The 25,926-nt window shown below is 42.1% G+C and overlaps 1 protein-coding gene across 1 annotated transcript in view; it reads left to right on the forward strand.

Annotated features, from left to right (window-relative positions):
- LOC116979420 overlaps positions 1-25,926 on the forward strand; it is a 115,850-nt gene that overhangs the window by 56,791 nt on the left and 33,133 nt on the right. The window contains exons 13-21 of the mRNA XM_033030984.1: positions 2,197-2,271; positions 7,906-7,983; positions 9,159-9,233; positions 14,099-14,161; positions 15,321-15,401; positions 16,498-16,581; positions 17,675-17,776; positions 20,270-20,428; positions 22,909-23,022. Coding sequence (XP_032886875.1) covers positions 2,197-2,271; positions 7,906-7,983; positions 9,159-9,233; positions 14,099-14,161; positions 15,321-15,401; positions 16,498-16,581; positions 17,675-17,776; positions 20,270-20,428; positions 22,909-23,022 — 831 coding nt within the window. The remainder of the gene's footprint in view (positions 1-2,196; positions 2,272-7,905; positions 7,984-9,158; positions 9,234-14,098; positions 14,162-15,320; positions 15,402-16,497; positions 16,582-17,674; positions 17,777-20,269; positions 20,429-22,908; positions 23,023-25,926) is intronic.

Here is a 25,926-nt window from a genome sequence, read left to right on the forward strand (position 1 = left end):
ATGGTCTATGTTCTCCCACTTTTGCATCCACTTCCCACACACGAAGGGCTATTTACAGAGGCCAATTAAGCTACAAACCAGCACGTCTTTGGGGTGTAGGAGGAAACCGGAGCAGATTGAAGAAGGGCCGGGACCTGAAATGTCACCTATCCGTGATCTCCAGAGATGCTTGACCCGCTGAGTTACTCAAGCATTTTGTGTCTTTTTTTGTAAGCCAGTATCTGCGGCAGGCGTGGCATGGTGGTGCAACGGTAGAGTTACTGCCTTACAGTGCCAGAGAACCGAACCAGGTTCGATCCTGGCTATGGGTGCTGTCTTTAAGGAGTTTGCACGTTTTCCCCGTAACCAAAATGGGTTGCCTCTAGGTGCTCCAGTTCCGTCCCACATTCCAAAGACATGTAGGTTTGTATGTTAATTGGCTTTGGTAAAGATTGTAAATTATTCCTAGTGTCTAAGATGTACAGGGAATTACTGGTCGGCATGGACTGTGTGGGTCAAACTGACCTGTGTCTCTAAACTAAATTAAATCATTTTTCGCTTGTTTTTACTGTGAACCACACATCCCTGCAGGGAATATTCAGGTCCCATGGGGTTCGGGGCGGATGGGGCTCTGGGGAGGGGAATTGCAAGGGCAGGATCCTGGGCAGCTCGTATGAAAGTGGTGGTCCCAAGCATTAGAGAATGCAACAACAGATAAAACCGCAAGAACTGAGCTCCGATGCATCTGGAGCATAAACTTCACTGGGCAAGCTGCACTCTGCTCCTATGTCAAATCCCGACTCCTGTGTGTCCCAACACCATTCATTTTAACGGGAAGGAAGGCAATGTGGAGGGAGTAAAGCAATTTCCATTTTATTAATTTATTGGATAGTTTATAGGTAATTATTTTTCTCATGTGTTCTAATATTTCTGTTACTGCATGATGCTAAGGGGTGACCTCATGGAGGAGTATACAATCATGAGGGGAATGGAGAGGGTGAATACCATTAAGCTGGAAAGTGCAGAGAAGATTTTTGAGGATGTTGCCAGGTCTTGAGGTCCTGAGCTATAGGGAGAGGTTGCGCAGGCTGGGAATTTATTCCTTGGAGTGCAGGAGGATGAGTGGTGATGTTACAGAAGTGTATAAATTCACTGGATAGACTTGGCTTGTGCTCGCTAGAATTTAGAAGATTGTGGGGGGATCTTATAGAAACGTACAAAATTCTTAAGGGGTTGGACAGGCAAGATGCAGGAAGATTGTTCTCGATGTTGGGGAAGTCGAGAACAAGGGGTCACAGTTTAAGGATAAGTCTTTTAGGACCGAGATGAGAAAAACATTTTTCACACAGAGAATGGTGAATCTGTGGAATTCTCAGCCACAGAAGGTAGTTGAGGCCAGTTCATTCGCTATATTTAAGAGGGAGTTAGATGTGGCCCTTGTAGCTAAAGGGATCAGGGGGTATGGAGAGAAGGCAGGTACAGGTTACTGAGTTGGATGATCAGCCATGATCATATTGAATGGCAGTGCAGGCTCGAAGGGCCGAATGGCCTACTCCTGCTCCTATTTTCTATGTTTCTATAAGGGGTATAGGCAGGGTGAATGCACAGCCTTTTTTTCCCAGGGTAGAGGAATTAAGAACCAGAGGACATGGGTTTAGAGGGGAAAGATTTAATATGAGGCTGAGGGGCAACCTTTTCACAGAGAGGGTAGGGTGGTGGGTATATGGAACAAACTGCCAGAGGAAGGTACAATAACAACATTTGGATAGGTACACGGGTAGGAAAGATTTAGAAGATTTAGGCCAAACGCAAGCAGGTGGGACTACTTTAGGTGGAGCATTTTGGTCGAGTTGGGCCAAATGGTTTGTTTCGGCACGGTATTGCTTGGTTTAGCCTTTGTGTTGGCTTAACCACCTGCAGTATGACAGTGGAATATATGATAGGACCACACAGCTGGGCAGGTAGAGAGATGTCAAGCTGGTAAAAACATGTTCAGGGGCTGGTGCCTGTGGGGAATGAAGGGGCCATTATATCCTGAGTTCATGCACAGTGTCACCCATGTGCACCACAGGTATTAAAGGTCAACCTGGTCACTTTTCAGAATAGCTTCCCTGTTGACCATATTTTTGTGTGGCTTTGATTGTGTGGCTAGGAATTTGCAACAATCGTGATTTATAATAAATGATTAACCAATATATTTTTCTCATACCTGAGCAGCTATAGGGTATGTAAGTCCTGAAATGGAACTTGCTGAATTTAACGCAGCTACCTCAACTATCGCCCCGATACCAGGTAATTGTCCAGCTTTTCATCATTGGGTCTTTGATCCAGATAGTGCAAATCATAGATTAAATGGATGGCCTTTAATATATGGGTGTTTCAGGCAAAGAGTATGTTGACCTTTTTGGCCGGGGGCTTTGAGTACAAAAGTAAAGAAGTTTCACTGGAATTAAATAGTCTTTACTTGGAGGTTGAATGCAATTTTGATCTCCTGACCCAAAAAAAGGATATGGAGGAAGTGCTGCGAAGATTCATCAAATACGTTCACTAGTGTTAGGCTGATCCAGAAGATTAAGGCACATGCGAGACATGATGAATTGGATTCAAAGTAGGCTTGGCCTTAGAAAATAGAGGGTGCTGGTGAAATGGTGTAATTTTCTCTGGAGTTTTGTGACCAGAGATCTTCTGGAGCGATCAGTGCTGGGGCCTCTGTGTTTGTGTGATATATGTGTATGATTTGGATGAAAAATGGAGGTGAGCTGATTAGTAAGTTTTGAGGCAATGTGAAGATTGGTAGAGATATGGATAGTGAAGAAGGTGGTCAAAGGATACAGCTGATTTGAATCAGCGGGAGGGATGAACCGAGAAATGGTAGATGGAGTTTAACTTGGACAAGTGTGAGGTGATGCATTTGGAAGGTCAAGTGTAAGAGGAAACGATTTAGTAAATTGAAGGACCCTTAGCAGAATTGATGTACAGAAGTATTTTGGGGTGCAAGTCCATAGTTCCTTGAAAGCGGCAGCACAAGTAAATAGAGTGGTTAAGGTGTATGGTATACCTGCCTGCATTGGTCACGGCATTGAATATAAAAGCCAGGAAGTCATGTTGCATCTATATAAAACTTTAACTAAGCCACATTTGGAGTATTGAATGGAATTCAGGTTGATGCATCACAGGAAGGTTGTGGAAGCTTTGGAGTGGGTGCAAAACAGATTCACCAAGATGTTGCCTGGATTTAAGTGTATTAGCCATAAGGAAAGCTCGGACTAACGTTGATTATTTTCTCTGAAGTATTGGAGACAGGGAAGATCATTAGTTGTTATTCAAGTGTGGAAATATGAAATACTAAATGCCATTGGTTTAAGGTGAGAGAGGCAAAGTTCAAAGGAGATATTCAGGGCAAAATATTTTACACAGAGTGGTGAATGCCAAGAATGCACTGCCAAGAGAAGTCATAGTTATAGAGCACGGAAACCGATCCTTCGGCTCAAATTGCCCATGTCGACCAAGATGCCCCATCAGCACAAATCTGCCCGCATTTGGCCCATATGTTGAAAGTAGAGGCAACATTTAAGATGTACTTAGACAAGCACATGTACAGGCAGAGAATGGAGGGATATTAACCACCTGCACGGAGAGTACATTTGTTTAAATTGTCATTATGGTCGGCACAGACGTGGTGGGCCGAAGGACTGTTCTACGTTTGTTCCTCAGGTGGAGGGCTTTTTATTTGAGAGATTGATTAGGACAGGTTCCTGTTCTCTGGAGTTTGGAAGAATTAGAAGTGACCTGGAATGCATAAAATTCTGAGTGAGCTCAAAGGAATAAATGCTAGTCAGGATTTTTACCCTGGATCCATGGAGTGTAGAACCAGGTTAAAAGTCTCAAATAAGGATGACTGATTTCAGGAATGAAAGGTGACATTTCTTCAACAGAATTCATCAGAATTTCTTGATCAGTTTTTGCATTATCATGGTCTAGTTTATTTTGAATAATTAATAACATTGTATTTGTATTGTTGTTGTTGCATCGAATGTGCCTCTAAAGTTGCAGCAAGTAAGAATTGAATTGTTCCAGTTCGCATCTGGTGCATATTAGGGTAGTATTAGTGGGAAATTCCAACTTACCTCATATTGACTGGGTCTCACATAGTGTAAAGCGGTTGGGTGAGATAGAATTTGTTAAGTCCAAGAAAGCTTCCTAAATCAATATCTAAAGGATATTCATAGAGAGGGCACAACACTGGACCACCTCAGAGGAAATGAGTTGGGGCAAGCGACAGAAGTGTCAGTTGGGGAGGACTTTGGGATCGATGAACATAATTCTATTAGTTTCAAAGTAGTTATGGAGAAGAATACAGTTGGCCCACAAGTTCAAGTCCTAAATTGGAGCAAGGCCAGTTTTTGGAGACATTTAGTGGAAACTTGTCCAAGTTGCTTGGGAGGGTCTGTTTGCAAGTAAGGGGACAGCTGGGAAGTGGGAGGCTTCCAGAAACGTGATAGTGAAAGTACAGGGGCCGCATGTTCCCGACAGGGTGAAGGGCAAGGCTGGCCAGTTTAGGGAATCCTGGTTAATAAGAGATGTTGAGTCTCTAATCAGGAGAAATGAGGCATACACACAGAATCTCTTGCCCAGAGTAGAGGACTCAATAACCTGAGGTTTAGGGTGAGGGAGGAAAGATTTAATAGGACCTGATGGGATAACTTTTTTACACAAAGTAATCCCATTCTTGGACCTTCTGGGAGCTGAGGTCGGTTGGGGGGGTGGGTGGGGGTAGGATTTACAGAGATATTTGCAGCATATTTAACCACAGATTATGTTCTGGAAGACTGGAAGGTGGCTAATGTTGTACTTTTATTTAATAAGGGCAGCCAGGACAAGTTAGGGAACCACAGGGCAGTGAGGCTGATGTTAGTGGTGAGGGAAGGGATTCTTATGGACACGATCCAGCAGCATTTGGATAGGCATGGGCTGATTAAGGATGGTTAACATGGCTCTGTGTGTGTGAAACTATTCTCACCCCATGATAGTTTTTGGTGAGATGAAGAAGATGTTTGGAATGCTTACCTTCTCTAGGGAAGAATTTTGAGTTCAAAATTAGGGACATCATGATGCAGCTGTACAAGATGCAGGTGAGACCGCACTTGGAGTACTGTGTGCAGTTCTATTTGCCCAGTCATTGGAAATGAAGCAGAAGACATTCACCAGCCTTGAGTTATAGCGAGAGGTTACATAGACTGGGTCTTATTTCTTTGGAGCATAAGCAGCTGAGGGTTTACCTTTTTGAAGTGTATAAATTACTGAGGGGCATGGATAAAGCAAACAGTTTTTCCCCGGGGTAGAAGATTCTAAAACTACAGTGCCCTCCATAATGTTTTGGACAAAGACTCATCATTTATTTATTTGCCTCTGTACTCCACAATTTGAGATTTGAAATAGAAAACAACAAATGTGGTTAAAGTGCACATTGTCAAATTTTAATAAAGGCCATTTTTATACATTTTGGTTTCACCATGTAGAAGTCACAACAGTGTTTATACATAGTACACCCATTTCAGGGCACCATAATGTTTGGGACACAGCAATGTCATGTAAATGAAAGTAGTCATGTTTAGGATTTTGTTGCATATCCTTTGCATGCAATGACTGCTGGAAGTCTGCGATTCATGGACATCACCAGTTGCTGGGTTTCTTCTCTGGTGATGCTCTTCCAGGCCTGTATTGCAGCCATCTTTAACTTAAGCTTGTTTTGGGGGTTAGTCCCCTTCAGTTTTCTCTTCAGCATATAAAAGGCATGCTTAATTGGGTTCAATCGGATGATTGACTTGGCCATTCAAGAACTGACCTTTTTTTTAACTTTCAAAAACTCCTTTGTTGCTTTAACAGTATGTTTGGGATCATTGTCCTGCTGTAGAATGAACCGCTGGCCAATGAGTTTTGAGCCATTTGTTTGAACTTGAGCAGATACTGTACACTTCTAATTAATTATGCTACTACCATCAGCAGTTGTATCATCAATGAAGATAAGTGAACCAGTACCTTCAGCAGCCATACATGCCCAGGCCATACACCCCACCACCGTGTTTCACAGATGAGTTGGTGTGCTTTGGATCTTGAGCAGTTTCTTCTCTCCTCCATACTTTGCTCTTGCCATCACTCTGATATAAGTTAATCTTCGTCTCATCTGCCCACAAGACCTTTTTCCAGAATGGTGGTTACTCTTTTAAGTACTTCTTGGCAAACTGTAACCTGGCCATATTTTTGCGGCTAACCAGTGGTTTGCATCTTGCAGTGTAGCCTCTGTATTTCTGTTCATGAAGTCTTCCGCAGACAGTGGTCATTGACAAATCTACACCTGAAGAGTGTTTCTGATCTGTCGGACAGGTGATTGGGGATATTTCTTTATTTTAGAGATATTTTCTTCTGTCGTCAGCTGTGGAGGTCTTCCTTTGCCTGCCAGTCCCTTTGTGATTAGTAAGTTCACCAGTGCTCCCTCTTCTTAATGATGCTCGAAACATTTGATTTTGATAAGCCTAAGGTTTGGCTGATGTCTCTAACAGTTTTATTCCTGTTTCTCAGTCTCAAAATGGCTTTCATTGGCACAACTTTGGTCTTCATGTTGAATAACAGCAAAAAAAGATTCCAAAGGTGATGGAAAGACTGGAGGTAAAACTAGGTGCTGAGAGCTCTCTTATACCTGCATTAAGGCGACATTTAAACACACCTGAGCAATTACAAACACCTGTGAAGCCATGTGTCCCAAACATAATGGTGCCCTGAAATGGGGAGACTATGTATAAACACTGCTGTAATTTTTACATGGCGAAACCAAAATGTATAAAAATGGCCTTTAATAAAATCTGACAATGTGCACTTTAACCATGTGTGATTTTTTTCTATTACATTTCTCAAATTGAGGAGGCAAATAAACAAATGAAGAGACTTTGTCCCAAACATTATGGACGACACTGTAGAGGCCCAGGCTTTAGGTGAGAGGGAAGAGATTTAAGAGGACCCTCAAGGGCATTCTTTTTCACTGAGCGGGTGGTCTGTATGTGGAACGAGCTGCCAGAAGAAGGTATAGAAATGGATACAATTATGATTTAAAAAGATATTTAACCAGGGGAAGGGAAGGGAGGGGAAGGATTTGGAGGGCAATGGGCCAATGCAGGCAAATGGGACCCGCTCAGAATGCCAACTTTGCAGCATGAACAAAATGGGCTAAAGGGCCTGTTTCCGTGCTGCGCAGCTCTATATGACTCTATCTGACAAATAAGCACCCCTGAACTTCTTAAAGTCTGGAGGCCGGTGCAGGCTCAGTCATTGGTTTCAATGCAGAGGTCAATAGATTCCTGGACATGAAAAGAACTGAGGGATATTCGGAGAGTGCAGGGAAAGTGTTGAAGGAATGAACAGACAATGTTTTGGATCCCAAGCCGAAATATTGTCTAATTCCCTTCACGGATGCTGTCTGACCACCATTTTGTGTTTTCGACAGGAAACCCTTGACCTTCTAAGCTGTTCAAGTTAAATCATACTTCTAGCAACTACAGATATTTTTGAATTTCATTTCATTTCTTTTCTTATGATACGAACATGCACAAGGGACAGGCTTCCTGCTTAGGTTATGGACTTCTGTTATATCCAAGTTAGATATCCCAGCTACAGGAGAGGAGAAGGATGCCCATTCTCTTGTTCTAGACCTGCACCATTGCATCTCATCACAGCACCATTTAACCTTTTACTGCCCAATCCTTCAGTTGTTTTAAAACAGTTAAACAGACATTGCAGACAATTTGATCTTTCTGGGTACGAGCTCCTTTTAATCAACAAATCTGCCTCAGCGCACTTGACTTGTAATTCTTAGTTTATTTATTACAACTGAAGATTTGGTAAATTGAGTTTTTTTTTGTCATTTCCTTGCAGGTTTGGGCTTTGTAAGCCTTGAAATGGCAGAGCATGAAATTGAATATCACCCGGAGAAGATAACCACAACTGAATCTGGTATGTACTAAGATCAAATTATCCTCTCCTGATAAGAAGCAAAAAAAGAGACAAACTTGCTGCCTTGGATTCAATTTTTGTCATTAGTTATCTTGGATAAAAAGTCTGCTTTAAACATTGTGCTAAGTCTACAACAAAGAACAAGTAATATGGGATAACTGGCTAGGGAGGGGTTAACTTATCCTTATTCACCTCATCCTATCCCTCAGCATGTCCCTCTTCACTCTCCTCTCACCGAAAGCCCATGCCCTCCAGTTTTAGAATGACATCTACATATTCCTCCCCCTGGCTTTACATTTCACTCCTTCTCTCACCTGAAACTATTTTATCTCCTATTCACCTCTAGACTTTGCCACCCATCTGCCAATCACCCCCCCCCCCCCCCCCCTCTCACCTGTAGGCCTGTATCCACCTATCACTTGCCAGGCTTTGTCATGCCCCAACCTCTCTTTTCCAGCTTTCCCCCTCCTACTCCTTCAGACTAAAGAAAGGTCCCGACCCAAAATGTCATCTGTCTATTCCTTCCACAGATGCTGCCTGACCCGTTGAGTTCCTTTAGCACTTTGTACTTTATGCAGGGACAGAGACGTGTGTGTAATTCTCATGTAGGGGAATATATGTAGCCCTATTGAGAAGGTCCTATTATCTAAACTGTTGTAGTTAAATTATTATTTTTTAAATGGAGAATGATGCTCAGCAGGTCAGGTGGCATCCGTGGAGAAACGTTAAGTATTTAGATTGAATAGGAGGGTCACCATTCCCACTGAGTACAATGTTTTCACTACAGAAAGTTATTTCATACTTCCATCATCTACAGATTTGTTGATGTTCAATTTATTTATTTTTCAGTATAAATATACACAAGGAACAGTGTCCCTGCTTCTGTTTTATATCCTTCTTTGTCACATATCCCAGCCACAGGAGAGGAGAAGAATGTCCATTATCTTGTTCAACACCTGCACCAGCCCATCCTATCGCCATACCAGTTAGCCTTTACTGCCCAATCCCCCAGTTGTTTTTTTAAGAAGTTGGACAAGCTCTGCAGATGAATTGTTCATTCTTCATACGAGCTACATTTTAATTAAATCCGCTTCAGTGCACATTGCTTGTAATTCTTGGTTGTTTATTACAACTGAAGAAGATTTTGCTAATTTTCATTTGTCGTGTCTGTGCAGATTCGGACATTGAAACCACGGAAATGTCAGAGTATGAAATTAATTATAGGGAGACGACAACTGTATCAATACCTGGTATGTATCGAGAAAAAATTATTCTCACCTGATAAGAGATTTTTTTAAAGTGACAGATTTGCTGCTCTTGAATCATCCTCTGTCATTTGTTATGTTGGATGAAAGGTTTGTATTAAGTCTACAACACAGAACATGTTTCTTAGGATAACTGGCTATGGAGGGGTCAACGTAGCCCCACCGATTCTTATAAACTTAATCCGACCAACCCATCACTCCCACCAACTTTGCATTTCAATCCTCTCCTTATATGGCACCTTTTGTCTCTTTTTCACCTCAGCACTTTATCACTTCACCCACCTTCCAATCAATCCTCCATTGTCTGTATCCATCTATCACTTGCTAGGTTTTGTCTCACTCCCACCTCTCTTTTTCAGACCTCTCTCCCATTTCTACAATCAGTTTAAAGAAAGGTCCTGACTGGAAACCTTGCCTGTGCATTTCTACTTCAGATGCTGCTTGACCTGCTGAGTCCCACCAACACTTTATGTTTTGCTTGGGATTCCTTTTGTCTCCATCCCAACAGACACATTTCCCTTTGCATTAGACTTTAGAGATACAGCATGGAAGCAGGTCCTTCGGCCCATCAAGTCCACGTCGACCAGCGATCACCCCTGTAAACTAGCACTATCCTACACATTAGAGGCAATTTACAATTTTACAGAAGCCAATTAACACACAAACAACTACATCAATGAGTATTTCTCCTCTCTATTTACCGAGGAGAAAGGCAGGAGGACGGAGGAACTTGGGGCAGTCAATGGAAGTGTCTTGAGAGCAGTCAGTGTTACGGTTGAAGAGGTGCTGAAGGTACTGTGGTGTATGAAGGTTGACAAATCTCCAGGTCCTGATCAGATATATCCGAGGACATTGTGGGAAACCAAAGAGGAATTGCGGGAGCCCTGGTTAAATTGTACGAGTCGTCTAAATACAGGAGAGGTGCCGGAAGACTGGAGGATGGTAAATGTGGTGCCTTTTTTCCAGAAGGCCTGCCGGGAAAATGCTGGGTATAGGCCAGTAAGTCTAACATCCGTAGTTGGAAAGTTACTAGAGGGTATTCTGAGGGATAGGATATACAGACATTTCGATGGACAAGGGCTGATTAGGGACAGTCAGCATGATTTTGCACGTGGGAGGTCATGTCTCACAAATCTGATTGAGTTTTTTGAAGACATGACCAAAAAGATCGATGAGGGTAGAGCTGTATATGTATATATGGACTTCATTAAAGCATCTGACAAGGTTCCTCATGGTAGGCTGCTCTGGAAGGTTAGATTGCATGGGATCCAAAGAGAAATAGCTGAATGGATCGAGAATTGGCTTCATTAAAGGAAGCAGAGGGTGATGGTGGAAGGTTGCTTGCTGGACTGGAGGCCTGTGACTAGTGGTATGCCTCAGGGTTCGGTGCTGGGCCTGTTACAGTTTGTCATTCATATCAATGGTTTGGATGAGAATATACACGGCAAGATTAGCAAGTTTGCAGATGATACAAAGTGGGAGGTTTTGCAGATATTGAAGATGGTTGTTAAAAATTGCAGCAGGATCTAGATAAATTGGTAAGTGGGTTGAGGAATGGTTGATGGAATTTAATGCAGAAAATATGAGGTGTTGCATTTTGGGAAGTCTAACATGGGCAGGACCTACACAGTGAATGGTGGGACTCTGGGTAGTGTTGTCGAGCAGAGGAATCTAGGAGTGCAGGTGCATAGCTCCCTGAAGGTGGAGTCGCAGGTAGATCGGGTGGTCAAAAAGGCATTTGGCACATTGACCTTCAACAGCCAGAGTATTGAATATAGAAGTTGGGAGGGCATGTTGCAGTTGTATAAGACATTAGTGAGGCCACATTTAGAGTATTGTGTTCAGTTCTGGGCACCGTGTTACAGGAAAGATGTTGTCAAGCTGGAAAGGGTACAGAGAAGATTTACGAGGATGTTGCTGGCATTAGAGGGTCTGAGCTATAGGCAGAGATTGAATAGGCTGGGACTCCATCCCTTGCAGTGTAGGAGGAAGAGGGGTTATTTTATAGAGGAGTATAAGATCATGAGAGGAATAGATCAGGTAGATGCACAGTCTCTTGCCCAGAGTAGCTGAATCAAGGACCAAAGGACATAGGTTTAAGGTGAAGGAGAAAAGGTTTAATAGAAATCTGAGGAGTAACTCTTTCTCACAAAGGGTGGTGGATGTATGGAACAAGCTGCCAGAGTAGGTAGTTGAGGCAGGGACTATCCCAACATTTAAGAAGCAGTTAGAAAGATACATGGATATGACAGGTTTGGACCAAATTCTGGAAGGTGGGACATGTTGACCGGTGTGGGCAAGTTGGGCCAAAGGGCTGGTTTCCACACTGTAACACTCTACGAGTCTATCTTTGAAGTGTGGGAGGAAATCGGAGCACCCGGAGAAAACTCACACAGTCACAGGGAGAACGTGCAAACTCCATACAGACAGCACCCATAGTCGGGATCGAACCCGGGTCTCTGGCGCTGAAAGGCAGCAACTCCACTGCTGCTCCGCCACTGTGCTGCCCTCTTTGACACATTCCAAATACATCAATGCTGTTTATACCCGTCTTGCCTTAGAAAGCATTTTAAACAATCCCACTGCCTTTGGGGTGGAAACAAATATCCTGCTGAATTTCTGCTTGGATATACATGGTATTTTACGGTTAGGAATGGTGGTTAAGTTACTGGACTATCACTTCAGAATCCTGATAGTCTAACCAGGCGACATCAACCCATTCAATGTATTCCGTGAACTAACTAATTTGGATGTTTAAAGAGGAAGCTTCCCCCAATAATGCTGATTGTGAAACTATCAAACCCATGTGGTTGACCAGGGAAGGTGATCTTTCAGCCTCACCTGGTGTGATCTATAGATGACTGCATATCCTAAGTAATGTGGATAATTCGGAACTACATTCTGAACTAGCCTAGGAAACCGCTCTTACTGACACACCGCAGCCTTCATATGGAAGTTGTGAATCATGCTTAGAATTGACTTAGTAACATGCTTGCCACAGCAAATGTCAGTAGCTGTAGGAAGGAACTGCAGATGCTGATTTAAACCGAAGATAAACACAAAGCTGAAGTAACTCAGCAGGTCAGGCAGCATCTCGAGAAAAGGAATAAGTGATGTTTCGGGTTGAGACCCTTCTGCAGACACTTCATGTTTGTAGGCATTGATCTAAGAAACCTTTTAGTTTTGTTTAGAGATACAGTGCAGAAACAGGTCCTTGGACCCACCGAGTTAGCACCAACCAGTGATTCCAGCACACTAACACTATCACACACTCTTGGGACAATTTTTTACATTTTTTTACCAAACCGATTATCCTACAAACCTATACTTCTTTGGAGTGTGGGAGGTACTGGAACACTCAGAGAAAACCCAAACAGGTCACGGGGAGAACATACAAACTCCGTACAATGGTTCCACTGAAGGTGCACGTATTTGTTGGCAGAGTTTGCCATTGACGGAGCCTGTCTGCGTGAAGATTCTGTGCAACTTCTGATGGAAAGTTGCAACTAACAGAATATTTATGGCAGTCATTTTACAAGCAGATGAGTTTGCATGCCTGGTGCGAAGAATGCCCAATCAGCAGCATATTTGCACATCCTGAAACGATTTTGACTGAAGGAACAACACATGAATCTCAAACAAGAAAACATCCAGCACAACACTTTCTTACTGACCAGCTGATTCAGAAAGTTTAAAAGTCTTTAATTCACCCATTTTTGTTGTTGTTTTGTGAAATGTGAAATTGTAAATTCTTTTGATTACGGAAATAGGATATTGCTCGAACTTTAGTTTGTGTCTTGTCCCTAAACAAGGAGACAGATAAGTATAATCTACAAATATGAGTATGAAGTCACATGTAGACGAGGCTAGGTTAGGATAATGGATTTCTTTCCCTGAGTGACATTAGAAGGCCTAACAGCTTTTATTTCCAGAATGTAATACCATGTCCACACCAACTTTCCGGCCCCCTTTTATCTTGACAAAATTACGAGAGCACACTTGAAATCGGAGTTTACCTTGTGTTGATTCTTTCATTGGATTTTGAGCACACTTAAAATCTCCCCCGGAGACCCCCCAAAAATGTGGCACCTAGACCAGGTGAGGCGGCCGATCTTGACCTCATCCAGACTTCCGTGTCAATCGATGGGTCAAATTTGCCGGCTGCGACCAGGGCTCTGGAATGAAGCCGATGTTCCAGAAGCTGCCAGATATGTTCCCATAGCCAACTTCCACGGCCAGCTTTGTAGCCGGGTATCTCGGCCCCTCAAGCCCACGACCTCTGTTGGTCCTGCACATTGGATAATATGGCGATGCTCTGGAACAAAGTGTGCCGGAAAATCATTGGTGGACGTGTACTTATATTTAAATCCTCAGCTGCCATTGTGAGGTATGAATTTAAGCTTCTGTATCACTAGTCCAGACACTAGTCCGGTAACGTGGCCAATGTGCTTCCTTGCTGGGTTACTCAACCTGCGGAGGTGAGACAGGCTGAGAAGACATTTAAAGAGCTGAACAATATGGTGCCCAGATCTTAGTGATTGCAGTGAAAAGAGTAGACAAGGGAAGAAGCGAGAAGAGGGTATGGAAGGATAACTGAGAACAAGGAGCTGGGGAAAGGAGTTTGAACAGAAGGGGAAGGGGGAAAGAAGAGGTTACCGGAGATGGAGGAGAGAATTAGAAGCAAGCTAAATGTGTTAAATTATACACCTCTCTTCTTGTTCACAACGAATATTTCATTAATTTTTTCTAGACCTGGTTTTAGTTCATTTGAAACCCAGATACATTTGTGATTTAAAACAGATTATTTCCACGATGATTTTAATTAACTGATCTGTTTGTGCAATGTCCAGTGTTGTACGTGGCAATGCCTGAAGAAGCAGTGATTCAAAATCCAACGAAAGAATCAACACAAGGTAAACACTGATTGTTTTGCAAATCTGTTGATTCAGGGAGTGTGGGGTTCATCAGTTTAAGAGTGCAGGTCCTCCCTGGCTTATTAACATAGATTTAAGTAATAACAAGGAACTGCAGATGGTGGTTAATATCAAAGAAAGGCATTAAGTGCTGGAGTAACTCAGCATCTCTGGAGAACATGTTTAGGTGACGTTTTGGGTCAGGATCCTTCTGCAGACTGCTTGCGGGGGGGGGGGGGGGGAGGGAAGGAAAGCTGGAAAAGAGTTTGGGCAGGACAGAGCAGAGAATAGGTGATTCTTACAGGCAATAGATTGTTGGACAAAGGCGAAGGATGAAAAACAGATGTGAACCCAAAAAGGATAAGAGTTATGAATTGTGAAGCTTGAGAGATAGAGTTGCGAATTGTGTAGTCATTGGATGCAGGGGAAGGGGATGGGGAGACTCGTACAGCCCATACATATGATCATGTGTTTGGGATACCAATGGAATGGATTTGTTGCTTGCAGATGTCCATTGCTGATGCCAGCTGGCATTAGCCTCATCAAATGCAAGAAAGATATATTCTAGTTAACACGTTGATGTCCATTTGTTAATCCTGTCCAGCGATATGCCGTCTGGGCCAGTAACAGTGTCCTTTGCATTTAAAACCTCACCTGCTATAAAATAATATCATTATTAGCCTGAGATAGGCTCAGGTTAAATTTGTTAATATCAACTTTACTTGCTTCTTTCCCTTTGCAAGCGACAGCACTCTAGAGCCGACGGGCTTCACAGGAATGGTCTCTTTCAGTCTAGAGGTTGTGCTCTGACGAGAGAGAGAGAGAGAGCTGTGTTGATTGAAAGGTTGGCCCACTGTCATGCTAGTTAGCTGTGAAAATGATTGAAAGGGTGAATGAAAATCAGAAGCTGCAGTTCAACGCAATGTCTCCCTGCCACACTCCTGTACGGTTATTAGTCTTTGCTCTGACCTTATGTTGCACACTAACACTGTAAATCTAAGCCCAATACCACTGAAGGAAACTTTTACATCTCCATCAGTTTCCTAATGACAGAGCCTCATTTAAGTGAAAAAGTTAAAATTCATTTGTAATTTAAGGTGCATTTTGAATCTAGCAGAAGATTTCGTTAATTTTGATTTTTTTAATCATCTCAATGCAGAAATACTTGTCCTAAAACCTGCAGATGAAATCCCTAAAACTGTCTCGGAATTACCAACACTTCCAGTAGTTCCAGTATTAGGTAAACATTTGGATTATAATTGTAGTACTTGCAGCATGCTGGTGCAGAATTAAGTCACACAATGATTTATCTGGATAATTATTTGTTAACCCTGAACAAAAGTGTGTTGGGAACTAAGTCTCAGTTCCGCTGCGACTGGTTAAGAAGGATGGAAGGCCAAGAGGCACACAAGTTCAGGTAAGGAGGGAGGGTTAGAATAGGTGGTGAATCAAGTGCAGAAGTAGACCATTCAGCCCATCGCTTCCATGCTATTTGAAAAAAAATAGTTTCCAGCCCAATCCTGCCTTCCCACTCTCGGTCCAGAGCCTTGCAGTTCATGTGGGAAGGCATCTGTCCCTCACCTTTTCAGGCAGTAGGTTCCATATCTCTACCATCATATTGATGGAGAGGAAAATATTCTCATCTCTCCTCTGCCTCCATAAGTCACAAATGCTGTATCCCTGAAGTTTGACTTCTCTGAGATGGGAATTGAATTCTTCCTAAATATCTAGGTCCTCAAATTTTATACCCTCCATTAAATCGCTCCCCAGCCTCCACTTTTCCAAAACAAACGATCGCAGTTTATCCAATCTTTCCCTACAGCTACAATTTTGCAGTGACAACATCCTCATAAATCTCCCATTGCACGTTCTCGAGTATAATCACATCTGTCTTATAATGTGACCAGAATTTAAGATGTGCTCCAACTAGCATTGTGTATGATTTTAGCATAAACTTCCCTTATATTCTATTCCTTGATTGATAAAGAAAAGCACTGTGAGCTTGTTAACTTCCAAATGTCCCCACCTTGCCTCCTTTAACGATCTCCAGGGACCCTCTGTGTCTCCACACTTCCCAATCTCATCCTCTTTGTTTTGTTTTCCCATCCACACTGTCCACCTTCTTGGTAAAGTTCCACATTTTGTTTTTGCATGCTGCAATATAAAAACAAATCCCTCCTAATCTCTGTTTGAATAGTGTGATGAAAATTGCCCTCAATGTGACATCTGAGATTAAAAATTATATTCAGTAATTAAAATGAAATAAAAGTATTGAGTAGAAATGTGTTATTTAACATTCAGTTACCAACTCACAAACCACTTCTGTTATGGTATAGAGTATGAAGAGGTACTTTATCCAGACCCCGATGAGAAAAGGATTCAAAAGGTTTTACAAAACTTTCAGCGCAAAACTCAAGAAGGTGAGGATAATAATAGTGCTCATCTCTGCTTACTTTATGCCATTGGGAAACAGTCATGATATCCTGAGATTCTACTATGTACAGAGTTGATGCTGTTTGAATAACTTTGCACTCATTAACACCCATTATTCCTATTGGCGTAAAATGTCCATAAAATGAGAGGTAAACTCGGCCCACAGTTTTCTCCAACTTTTGAGGTTTCTACATTTTGTGACCTGTTATAATATTGGATCAGTTTTTGTCGTTTAGTTTATTATTATTGTCACCTGAACTGACATACAGTAGAAAAACATTGTGTCTAATGCATTCAAATTGTACCATGCATGAGTACAATAATGCACAAGTAAAATTGTGGATGAGTTGCAGTGAACTGTAGTAGATCCTGTAATTAAAATGGAACCACTGATGTCGGTTATAACAAAGATAGACAGAAAATGCTGGAGTAACTCAGCGCATCAGGCAGCATCTCTGGAGAACATGGATGGGTGACGTTTTGGGTTGGGACCCTTTTTCAGACTAAATTCAGCCTGAAGAAGGGTCCTGACCTGAAACGTCACCTATCTATGTTGTCCAGAGATGCTGCTTGACCTGTTGAGTTACTCCAGCAATTTGTGCCTATCTATAATAAATCCTCGTCTGGAATGGCCTACAAAGAGTCGTCAGGCTCTGGCACCATCTAGCCTCCTCTCTCAAATGCTTTACTCCAAAAGCTTGCCTTGTACTTCTGACTCACAAAGCAAGAAACAGGTTATGAATTTCTTCCTTGTTTATTAGTCAATACGAAAGTGCACTATGTTTATTTTAGCAGACAGCAGTGAATCAAGTGCTGGTAAATAGGTTTAGCATAGATGGGTACTTGATGGCTGGCATGAATGTGATAGGCCGACCGGCCCCTTTCTGTGCCATATGACTCCATGTCTATGAATGAACACGTTTGCTTGTAATCAAACAGCAATGTCAAAGCATATGTGGTGGAAATGCTAGTGATAAAAAGCTGGTATCCATTTCAGAAAATGTGTTGGAATTTAAACGTATCTATGAAAGACAGAAATATTGCTGCATCAAGTATTTGCTTCTCTCATGCCAATTATAGATCAGCTGACTCATGAAACAAAAAAGAAAAGAAAAAAAATGTCGAAAAGGAATGAACCTTCTGAAGATTTGCAAGAAGAAAATTGGTCACCAATGGAAAAAGGTTAGACTGCTCATGGTTTCACTTGGAGTTTATCAGGATTTAGAATGTGGGAGTGAACTATACTGGGTGGTTCTAATAGTCATAGAGTTATAGAGTACAGAATGGGCTTTTCGGCACACCGCATCTGTACCAACCTATGACTGTCTACACTAATCTCTGCGGTGTATTAGGTCTATATCCTTCCATGCCTTGCTTATCTAGTCAGTGCCTGTCTAAATAACTTAAAAACATAGTTATTCTATCTGATTCCACCACTTCTGGCAGCGAGTTCAAGATATCACTAATATTATTGGTTTATTATTGTCACACGTACCAAGATACAGTGAAAAGCTTTGTTTGCATGCTAAGCAGCCAAGTCACACTATGCCACAGTACATCAAGCTGTACACCAGGACAACGGGTATTGGTGTTGGTTTATTATTGCCATATGCACCATGATACTGTGAAAGGTTTTGTTTGCATTCTATCACATCATACCAAACACAAGTAAAACAAGCCACATACAGTTACAATAGATAGCGCAAAGAGAATAATACTAGAGTGCAGAGTATAATGTGATTTACAACAACATTTAAAAGGCATTTGGACTGTTACATGAATAGGAAAGATTTAGACCAGGGGTTCCCAACCTTTTTCATCCCGTTTACCCCTGGCAACTTTAATGTTAACAATGTTATTTCATTTATTTATGAACAACTAACGATGAACAGATACGGGTATACCAGAACCAAACACAGTCAGTCAACGAGAAAAAATATGTACAAATCCAGAATCAACAAATTTACCCCCTGGGTAGGCAAAATTTACCCCAGATTGGGAACACTTGATTTAGATGGATATGGACCAAACACATGCCGGTGGGACTTGTGTAGATGGGACATCTTGGTCAACATGGGTATTACAACGCTGCAGTTACAGAGAAAAAGTGCAAAGTCTACATTGAAGTTGTTTGGAAGATCTTCTATAGCTTATGGGAGGAGTTTGAAAACAATGGCACTTTTAGCTACAGGACGAGGTTGGAAAAATTTGGATTGATATCTCTGGATCCTTGGGGATTAAAGGGATACACGATAGAAGCATATAAATGAGAAGGATGTGGGCCAAACACGGGCAAATGGGACTAGCTTAGATGGAGCATTTTGGTCAGCATGGACGAGTGGGGCCAAAGATCCTGTTTCCATGCTGTATAATTCTATCATTCTATGAATGAACTTGGTGTCTTATTTAGAACTATGGAATACATAATTATAAGAGGCATAGATTGAGTAGACAGAACCTTTTTTCCCAGAAGGAAAATATCAAATAACAAAGTTTAAAGAAGTGCCGAGTAAGGTTTTTACACAGGGTGTCATGAGTGGAATGCACTACTGGGGTGGTGATGAAGACAGATCCAACAGTAGAATTTAAGAGGCCTTTGGATAGGAACATGGTTATATAGGGAATGGGAGGATTATTTGCAAGAAATTGCAGAAAGTTGCCGAAGTAGCCCAGTCCATCACACAGACCAGACTTCCCACCATTGACCCCATCTACACTTCATGCTGCCTTGGAAAACCAGCCAACATAATCAAAGATGTCCCATCCTAGTCATTCTTTCTTTGTCCTGCTCCTGTCTGGCAGAAGTACTGAAGCTTGAAAGTGCACAACACCAGACTCCAGAACAGCTTCTGAACAGTCCTTCCATAAGCAAGGGTACTATCCAATTCCCCTTTACCCCATTCCGGACCTTGGACTTTGTCTATGGAACTGGTGCACTACAATGCCGAGAACTATATTATGCATTCTCTATCTTCCCCTTTGCTCCACCTGTTGTACTTGAGTTTGACCTGATTGTATTTATGTATAGTATTATGTGATCTGATTGGATAGCATGTAAAACAAAGATTTTCATGGTACCTCGGTACCGTTGATAATAATAAACCTAAACTTACATGCAAGCACATAAGAGTTTTTCTTGTCATTATATATGGCACAGACATTGTGGGCCAAAGGGCCTGTTCCCATGCTGTACCATTCTACGTTCTTGTGCAGAAAGGAAGGGTTTGGGGGTGTGACACCATGACAATGGAAACTAACATACTAAGTAAACAACTCAAATGAGAATTTACCTCTTGGAAAACGCACACTTTGGTCCCAGTAATGGATAAGGTAACGTTGGACTAATGCTGAATTGGGCCGCAACTCTCCAATGAAAGCCTGTTTTGCCGGTTTGCAATCTAGCGTGCTACCAAGAATGTTGCGTGTAATGTCAAGATGCACATTGCACAACAAATGCTATCTTGGTACATGTCCTGAGACCTGGATGGATGCAGAAAAGCTCTGTGTGACCACAATGTAACTTCACCTGCAAAGCACGGGGAAAGTTAGCGCTGTTTCAGGACATTTCTAGCCTTGTGATTGTACAACCGCAACTTAATCAGCCGGAAAGCCACAGTTACTCGGCATTGGATGAGATGGCCCTAATTCTGCTCCATTTATATCCCGAATACACAGATCAAAAGGCCACAAATGTAGGAAGTGGCAGAAGCCTTCCAGCCTTTGACGGTGATGCTGACAGTGACGATGAAGACCCACCAGAAGAAAGCCTTCCCGACAATGACAGTGACATTGTTGAAAAGAAACTGGACGAGCTGGAGGCAAACATAATGTCCGGTCAGAAAATAAATGATTTATTGACATTTATTTAAAAAATAAAATTTGCAATTGACGCTCATATTTTTGGGTGGCACAGCTGGTAGAGCCGCTGCCTCACAGCTGTAACAACCCATGTTTGATATTGACCTCAGTTGTCGTCTGTGTGGAATGTATACTTTGTCTCTGTGACCTTGTGGGTTTCTTCCAAATGCTCAATTTCCCCCCCCCCCCTTTCCCTTCCCCACCAACATGTTAAAGTTGCATTGGTTTATTTGCGAGGGTAGATTTATCGGCCGCGATAAATTACAAGCAAGACAGAGGGAGTTACCCAAAGTTGGAGGATTCAGCGTTGTGTCAGGAATGCTGTGACGTGCCCAGGCATTGTGGTGGAATGTTGTTGCTCGTGCTTGTGTGGGGCCTTGTTGCATCAGAGCAGGGGACCACAGACAGAGGCCATAGTGGTGGTGAGTCCATGGAACCACATTAATGATCACCAAATACTGTAGTTTGGACTGGATGAAGTGCAGGTGTTCTATGATTTGCTTAGCACTGTATCTCGGTACATGCACCATGACCAAGTGACCCACTGCATCATCTGGATAGGCTGTTTATGTTCCTCGATGGGGAACAGGGAAATGGCAGGAACTCTACCACTGTGCCGCCCTATCTTGTTGGAGTAGGTGGAAATTGCGAAGGATGGTCTGTTGACTGAAAATACATGTAATGGATTGCTGCCAAAGAGGTTGCGTGAAGGATTGGCGATGTGGAGTCAAGGGCCATGATGCAATCACATGGCTATGAATGGATAGGTGATTTTCTCAGATACTATGAGGTAGCCCAAAAGTGCTCTACCTTTCTATATTTTCTAACAAAATGGGTGACCTGGTTATTTTTCCACATTTTATTCCAGCTGCTATGTCCATGCCTCCATTCGCAACCTATCCATAACTCAGCATCAATCACAGCAGCATCTCCCTACACCAAGTTTGAAAATGACCACTTTATTCCTATTTCTACTCTACCTTTTCTGTTATTACACAATTCTTAATCTACATTAATAAATCTGTACATTAATAAATTTATCGTGTGCACCTTATTGAAGCCCTTCTGAAAGTTCAAATGCGCCAAATCAACTGGGTTGTCCCGTATCTATTCTGTTAATCTAGTTTTGAGATACAGCTTGGAAACAGGCCCTTCAGCCCAATGAGCCTGCCACACTGACCAACACTTACCTGTACACTAGTTCTCTGTTATCTCAATTTTGCATCCTACGCACTAGGGCAATTAACAGAGGGCAATTAACCTACAAGCCTGTACGTCTTCGGATTGGGAGAAAACCAGAGCACCCGGAAAAAACCCTCGGGGTCACAGGGAAAACGTACAAACTGTACAGACAGCACCTGTAGTCAGGATCCAACCCAATCTCTGATGCAATAAGGCAGCAACTCTACTGTGACACCCTAATGCAATGGCAAAAAACTGTAAAAAGAATTGTCAATCATGATTTTCTTTGGATAAATCCATGGTGACTGTGTACTTGATACTATTTCAGTGGTAGATTCCAGCAATTTCTATCAGTTTGTTTAGTTTATCGTCACGTGTACCGAGGTACTGTGAAATATCTTTTGGTGCGTGCTAAACAGTCAGCAGAAAGACAATACATGATTACATTAGCTCCATTTACAGTGTATTCATATATGGTAATGGAATTACGTTTAGTGCAAGGTAAAGCCAGCAATGTCCAATCAAGGATAGTCCGAGGGTCACCAAAGATAGATAGATAGTAGGTCAGCACAGCTCTCTGGTTGTGGTGGGATGATTCAGTTGCCTGATAGCAGCTACCAATTTCAAGCTGTAGTTCTGTAGCGGCTGAAGGGCCTCTTTCTGTGCTGTGTGACTTTATGACTCATAACTGATTGATACCCAAATCCATGTGCTAAATATTCACCATATTCTACCAGTGGTGTACTGTATACTGTACAATGAGTTCCATGTACAAATTCACTCGTCATCAAGATTACTATGTTAATATTTTCTTTAGGTGCGATGAATGTTTCTCATCTTGTAGGTGAAACCATCTTTCCACAGCCATCCTCTAATCCTTCCTCCTATGACCATTAATCTCTACAGTCCAATCATTGAGTTGCCTGCCAGGAAAATAATTCCTTGCTCTTCACCTTGCTTATGCTTCTCCGTTTAAACCATCTCCAAAGGAAGGAATCGATGTTTGGTCACTCAGAAATAAATTCTCTAGTCCCAGGGATATTCTTGTAATTCTGCTCAAAGTCACCCTTCGCCAAGTGTGGTGACCAGACCCACACACCTTACTTGTGTTTGTTGTTAACAACAACCCAAGAAATCCTCATTATGTGAATGCCATTATTAATATATTCGACAAAACTTTAGTCTTAAGTTTTATTGCAAATTTAACCAATGCTGAAAGGATTAACACAAAATAGAATAAATCGATGTGTTGTCAAACTAAACGTATTTTACAGATTCTGATGATGACACTGAACTTCAACCAGTAGCCAATGAAATGAAGGATTCAGATACCAAAGATGAAGCTTTTGACGAACTTATGGCAGAGCTGGATTCATCAGACGACGAAGGTTAGAATTTTCTTTATCTTTTATCTCGTAGGAAATACCGTCCTGTGTGTTACTATATCAGGACTTGGAGGAGTGGGTGTTGCACGAATATCCATTGAGAAAACAGACGATTGTTGCAACTTACCCTAGAAAAAGACAGGCATAAAGTGTGCGGGAGCACCATCATTTAACTCCAATTCTTAATTGTCCCTGACAATGTCCCAGTAAACCATCTTCTGAAGCTGCTCAATTCCTTTTGGTGAAGGTGCCTTCAATGGTGTGGTTGGAAGGGAGTTCCAGAACTCAGACCCAATGACGAAGAAGGAACTTGCAGATTCCCCTCCATGTTATACACCGAACTGACTTGGAAATCTGTCACTGTTCGGTCAACTTCACTGGGTCTAAGTCTTGGCACTCACTGCCCAATAGCATTGTGGAAATATCTTTGTCAGAATCACTGCAGCATGCAAGCAGGGGTCACTACCATTTTCTCAAGGCCAATTAAGAATGGGTAAAAAATGCTGGACTCATAGCGCAGAAATACAGATCTGTCCAAATAGATCAATGCCAGCATTTAGGCCTCAAAAAAGTCACCACACTATAAAGACTTTCTTGTTCTAACTAATCTCTGGCTCTGGAGCTTCCTCACTCATTGCTTCATAGATTTACCAATGGAGAGGATGCAGAAAGTATTCACCAGAATGCTGCCTGGATTAGTTCATAATTAGGCCATTGGGCCCATCAAGTGTACTACACCATTTAATCAATTTTACCCTATCTATCACCCCATTCTTCCCCATAACCCTTGACACTCTTACTAATTAAGAATCTGTCAATTTCCACCTTAAAATACCCAATGGCTTGGCTTCCACAGCCGTCTTATGGCAATGAATTCCACAGATTCACCACGCTCTGACTAAAGATTAGGTATTAGCTGTATGGAGAGGTTGACCAAACATGGATTGTTTTTTTGGGAGAGTCGGAGGTTGGAGACCTGATAGGAGTAAAATTATGAGAGGCTTATACAGGGTAGATAGTTGGAACATCTTTCTCAAGGTGGAAAATGTATCGAACAGAGGGCATAGTTTTAACTTGAGAGGGGCAAAGTTTAGAGGAGATGTGTGGGGCAAGTTAGTCAGGATCGAACCCGGGTCTCTGATGCTGTAAGGCAGCAAATCTATCACTGCGCCACTGTGCCACCCTCTTCTCCCCTTCTCTGTCATCCTTCTGTCTCCTTTTCACCTCTCGCCTTTGTCCATCCATTTGCCAATCTAAAGAGTATAAGAGTTGGGACATCATGCAGCAGATGTACAAAACCTTGGTTGGACTACACTTGGAGTATTGTGTGCTGTTCTAGTTGCCACAGTACAGGAGGGATGTGACAGAGTGGAGAAGTGATGTGCCATGGTGTTCCCTAAATTTTAGGGCTTTAATCACTTAAACACAGATTGCTGAGTGGTGACCTCATCAAGGTTCATAAAATTGTGAGTTGCATATATAGAATACTTAGTCTTTTCCCCAAGGTCAGGGAGTCTAGGGTGCACATTTAAAATGAAGGGGCAGAAATTTAAAGGAGATAGATGGGGATGGTTATCTACAACGAGCTGCCAAAGGAAGTGGCGGAGGCAGAAATAATGGTTAAAAGGAATTTGGACTGGTACCGAGATATGAAAGGAATGAGGATATGAGATTGGCATAGATAACCATCACGGTCATCACGAATGGGATGGACCTGTGTCTGTTCTGTACCGTTTGGAGCCATAAACATAGAAAAATAGGTGCAGGAATAGGCCATCCAGCCCTTCGAGCCAGCACCGTCATTCAATATGATCATGGCTGATCATCTAAAATCAGTACCCCGTTCCAGCTTTTTCACCATATCCCTTGATTCCTTTGGCCCTAAGAGCTAAATCTATCTCTTAAAAACATTATGACCCAGCGGTATGAACTATGACTGAAAATACTACTTGGTTGGTGTTTTGCTATTTTTTCATATTTTCTTATAATTGATGTAATTAAAATGTAATAAAACACAATAAGTTATTCATGGAATGAACCAGATTTCAAAAGTTTGAAATTACTTTTTTTTCGATTATGGACCTCATGTTATTAATAAGGAGGAAATTCTAAATCCTTTTAAAATCCAAGAAATGACTGCTAACATTGGAAGTCACCATAAAGGAAGAACAGTGGTTACATATACACACTGGTCTTCATTGTAAATGTTTTGTCACATTCCATAATCTGGTTTTGTCTAAGTGATAGTTCTGTGAAAGTGGTGCCACAGTAGATAGGATGGTCAAGAAGGTTTTTGGTACATTGGCCTTCATTAGTCAGGGTATTGAGTATAGAAATTGAGACGTTATATTGCACGTGTACAAGACGTTGATGAGGCCACGCTTGGAGTACTGTGTTCTGTTTGATCACCATGCCGTAGGAAGGATGCCACGAAGCTGGAAAGAGTGTAGAGATGATTGCCAGAACTTGAGGGCCTGAGTTATAGGGTTGGGCAGGCGAGGACTTTATTCCTTGGAGCACATGTGGCTGAGGGGTGATCTTACAGAGGTGTATAAACTCATGAGGGGAATAGATGGGTGTGTGTGTTTGCACATGTCTTTTACTGACGGTAAGGGAGACAAGCAATAGGACATAGGTTTAAGGTGAGGGGGACAAACATGAACCTGAAGGGCAACCTTTTCACTCAGAGGGTGGTGAGTATATGGAATTATCTGCCAGAGCAGGTAGCTGAGGCAACTACTATAGCAGCATTTTAAAAATACATGGATAAGAAAAGTTTAGAAAGATGTGGGCCAAACACGGCCAAATGGGACTAGCTTAGATGGAGCATTTTGGTCAGCATGGACGAGTTGGGCCAAAGGACCTGTTTCCATGCTGTATAATTCTATCATTCTATGAATGAACTTG

This window comes from Amblyraja radiata, chromosome 12 (assembly GCF_010909765.2).
Source record: "Amblyraja radiata isolate CabotCenter1 chromosome 12, sAmbRad1.1.pri, whole genome shotgun sequence".
NCBI classification, from domain to species: domain Eukaryota; kingdom Metazoa; phylum Chordata; class Chondrichthyes; order Rajiformes; family Rajidae; genus Amblyraja; species Amblyraja radiata.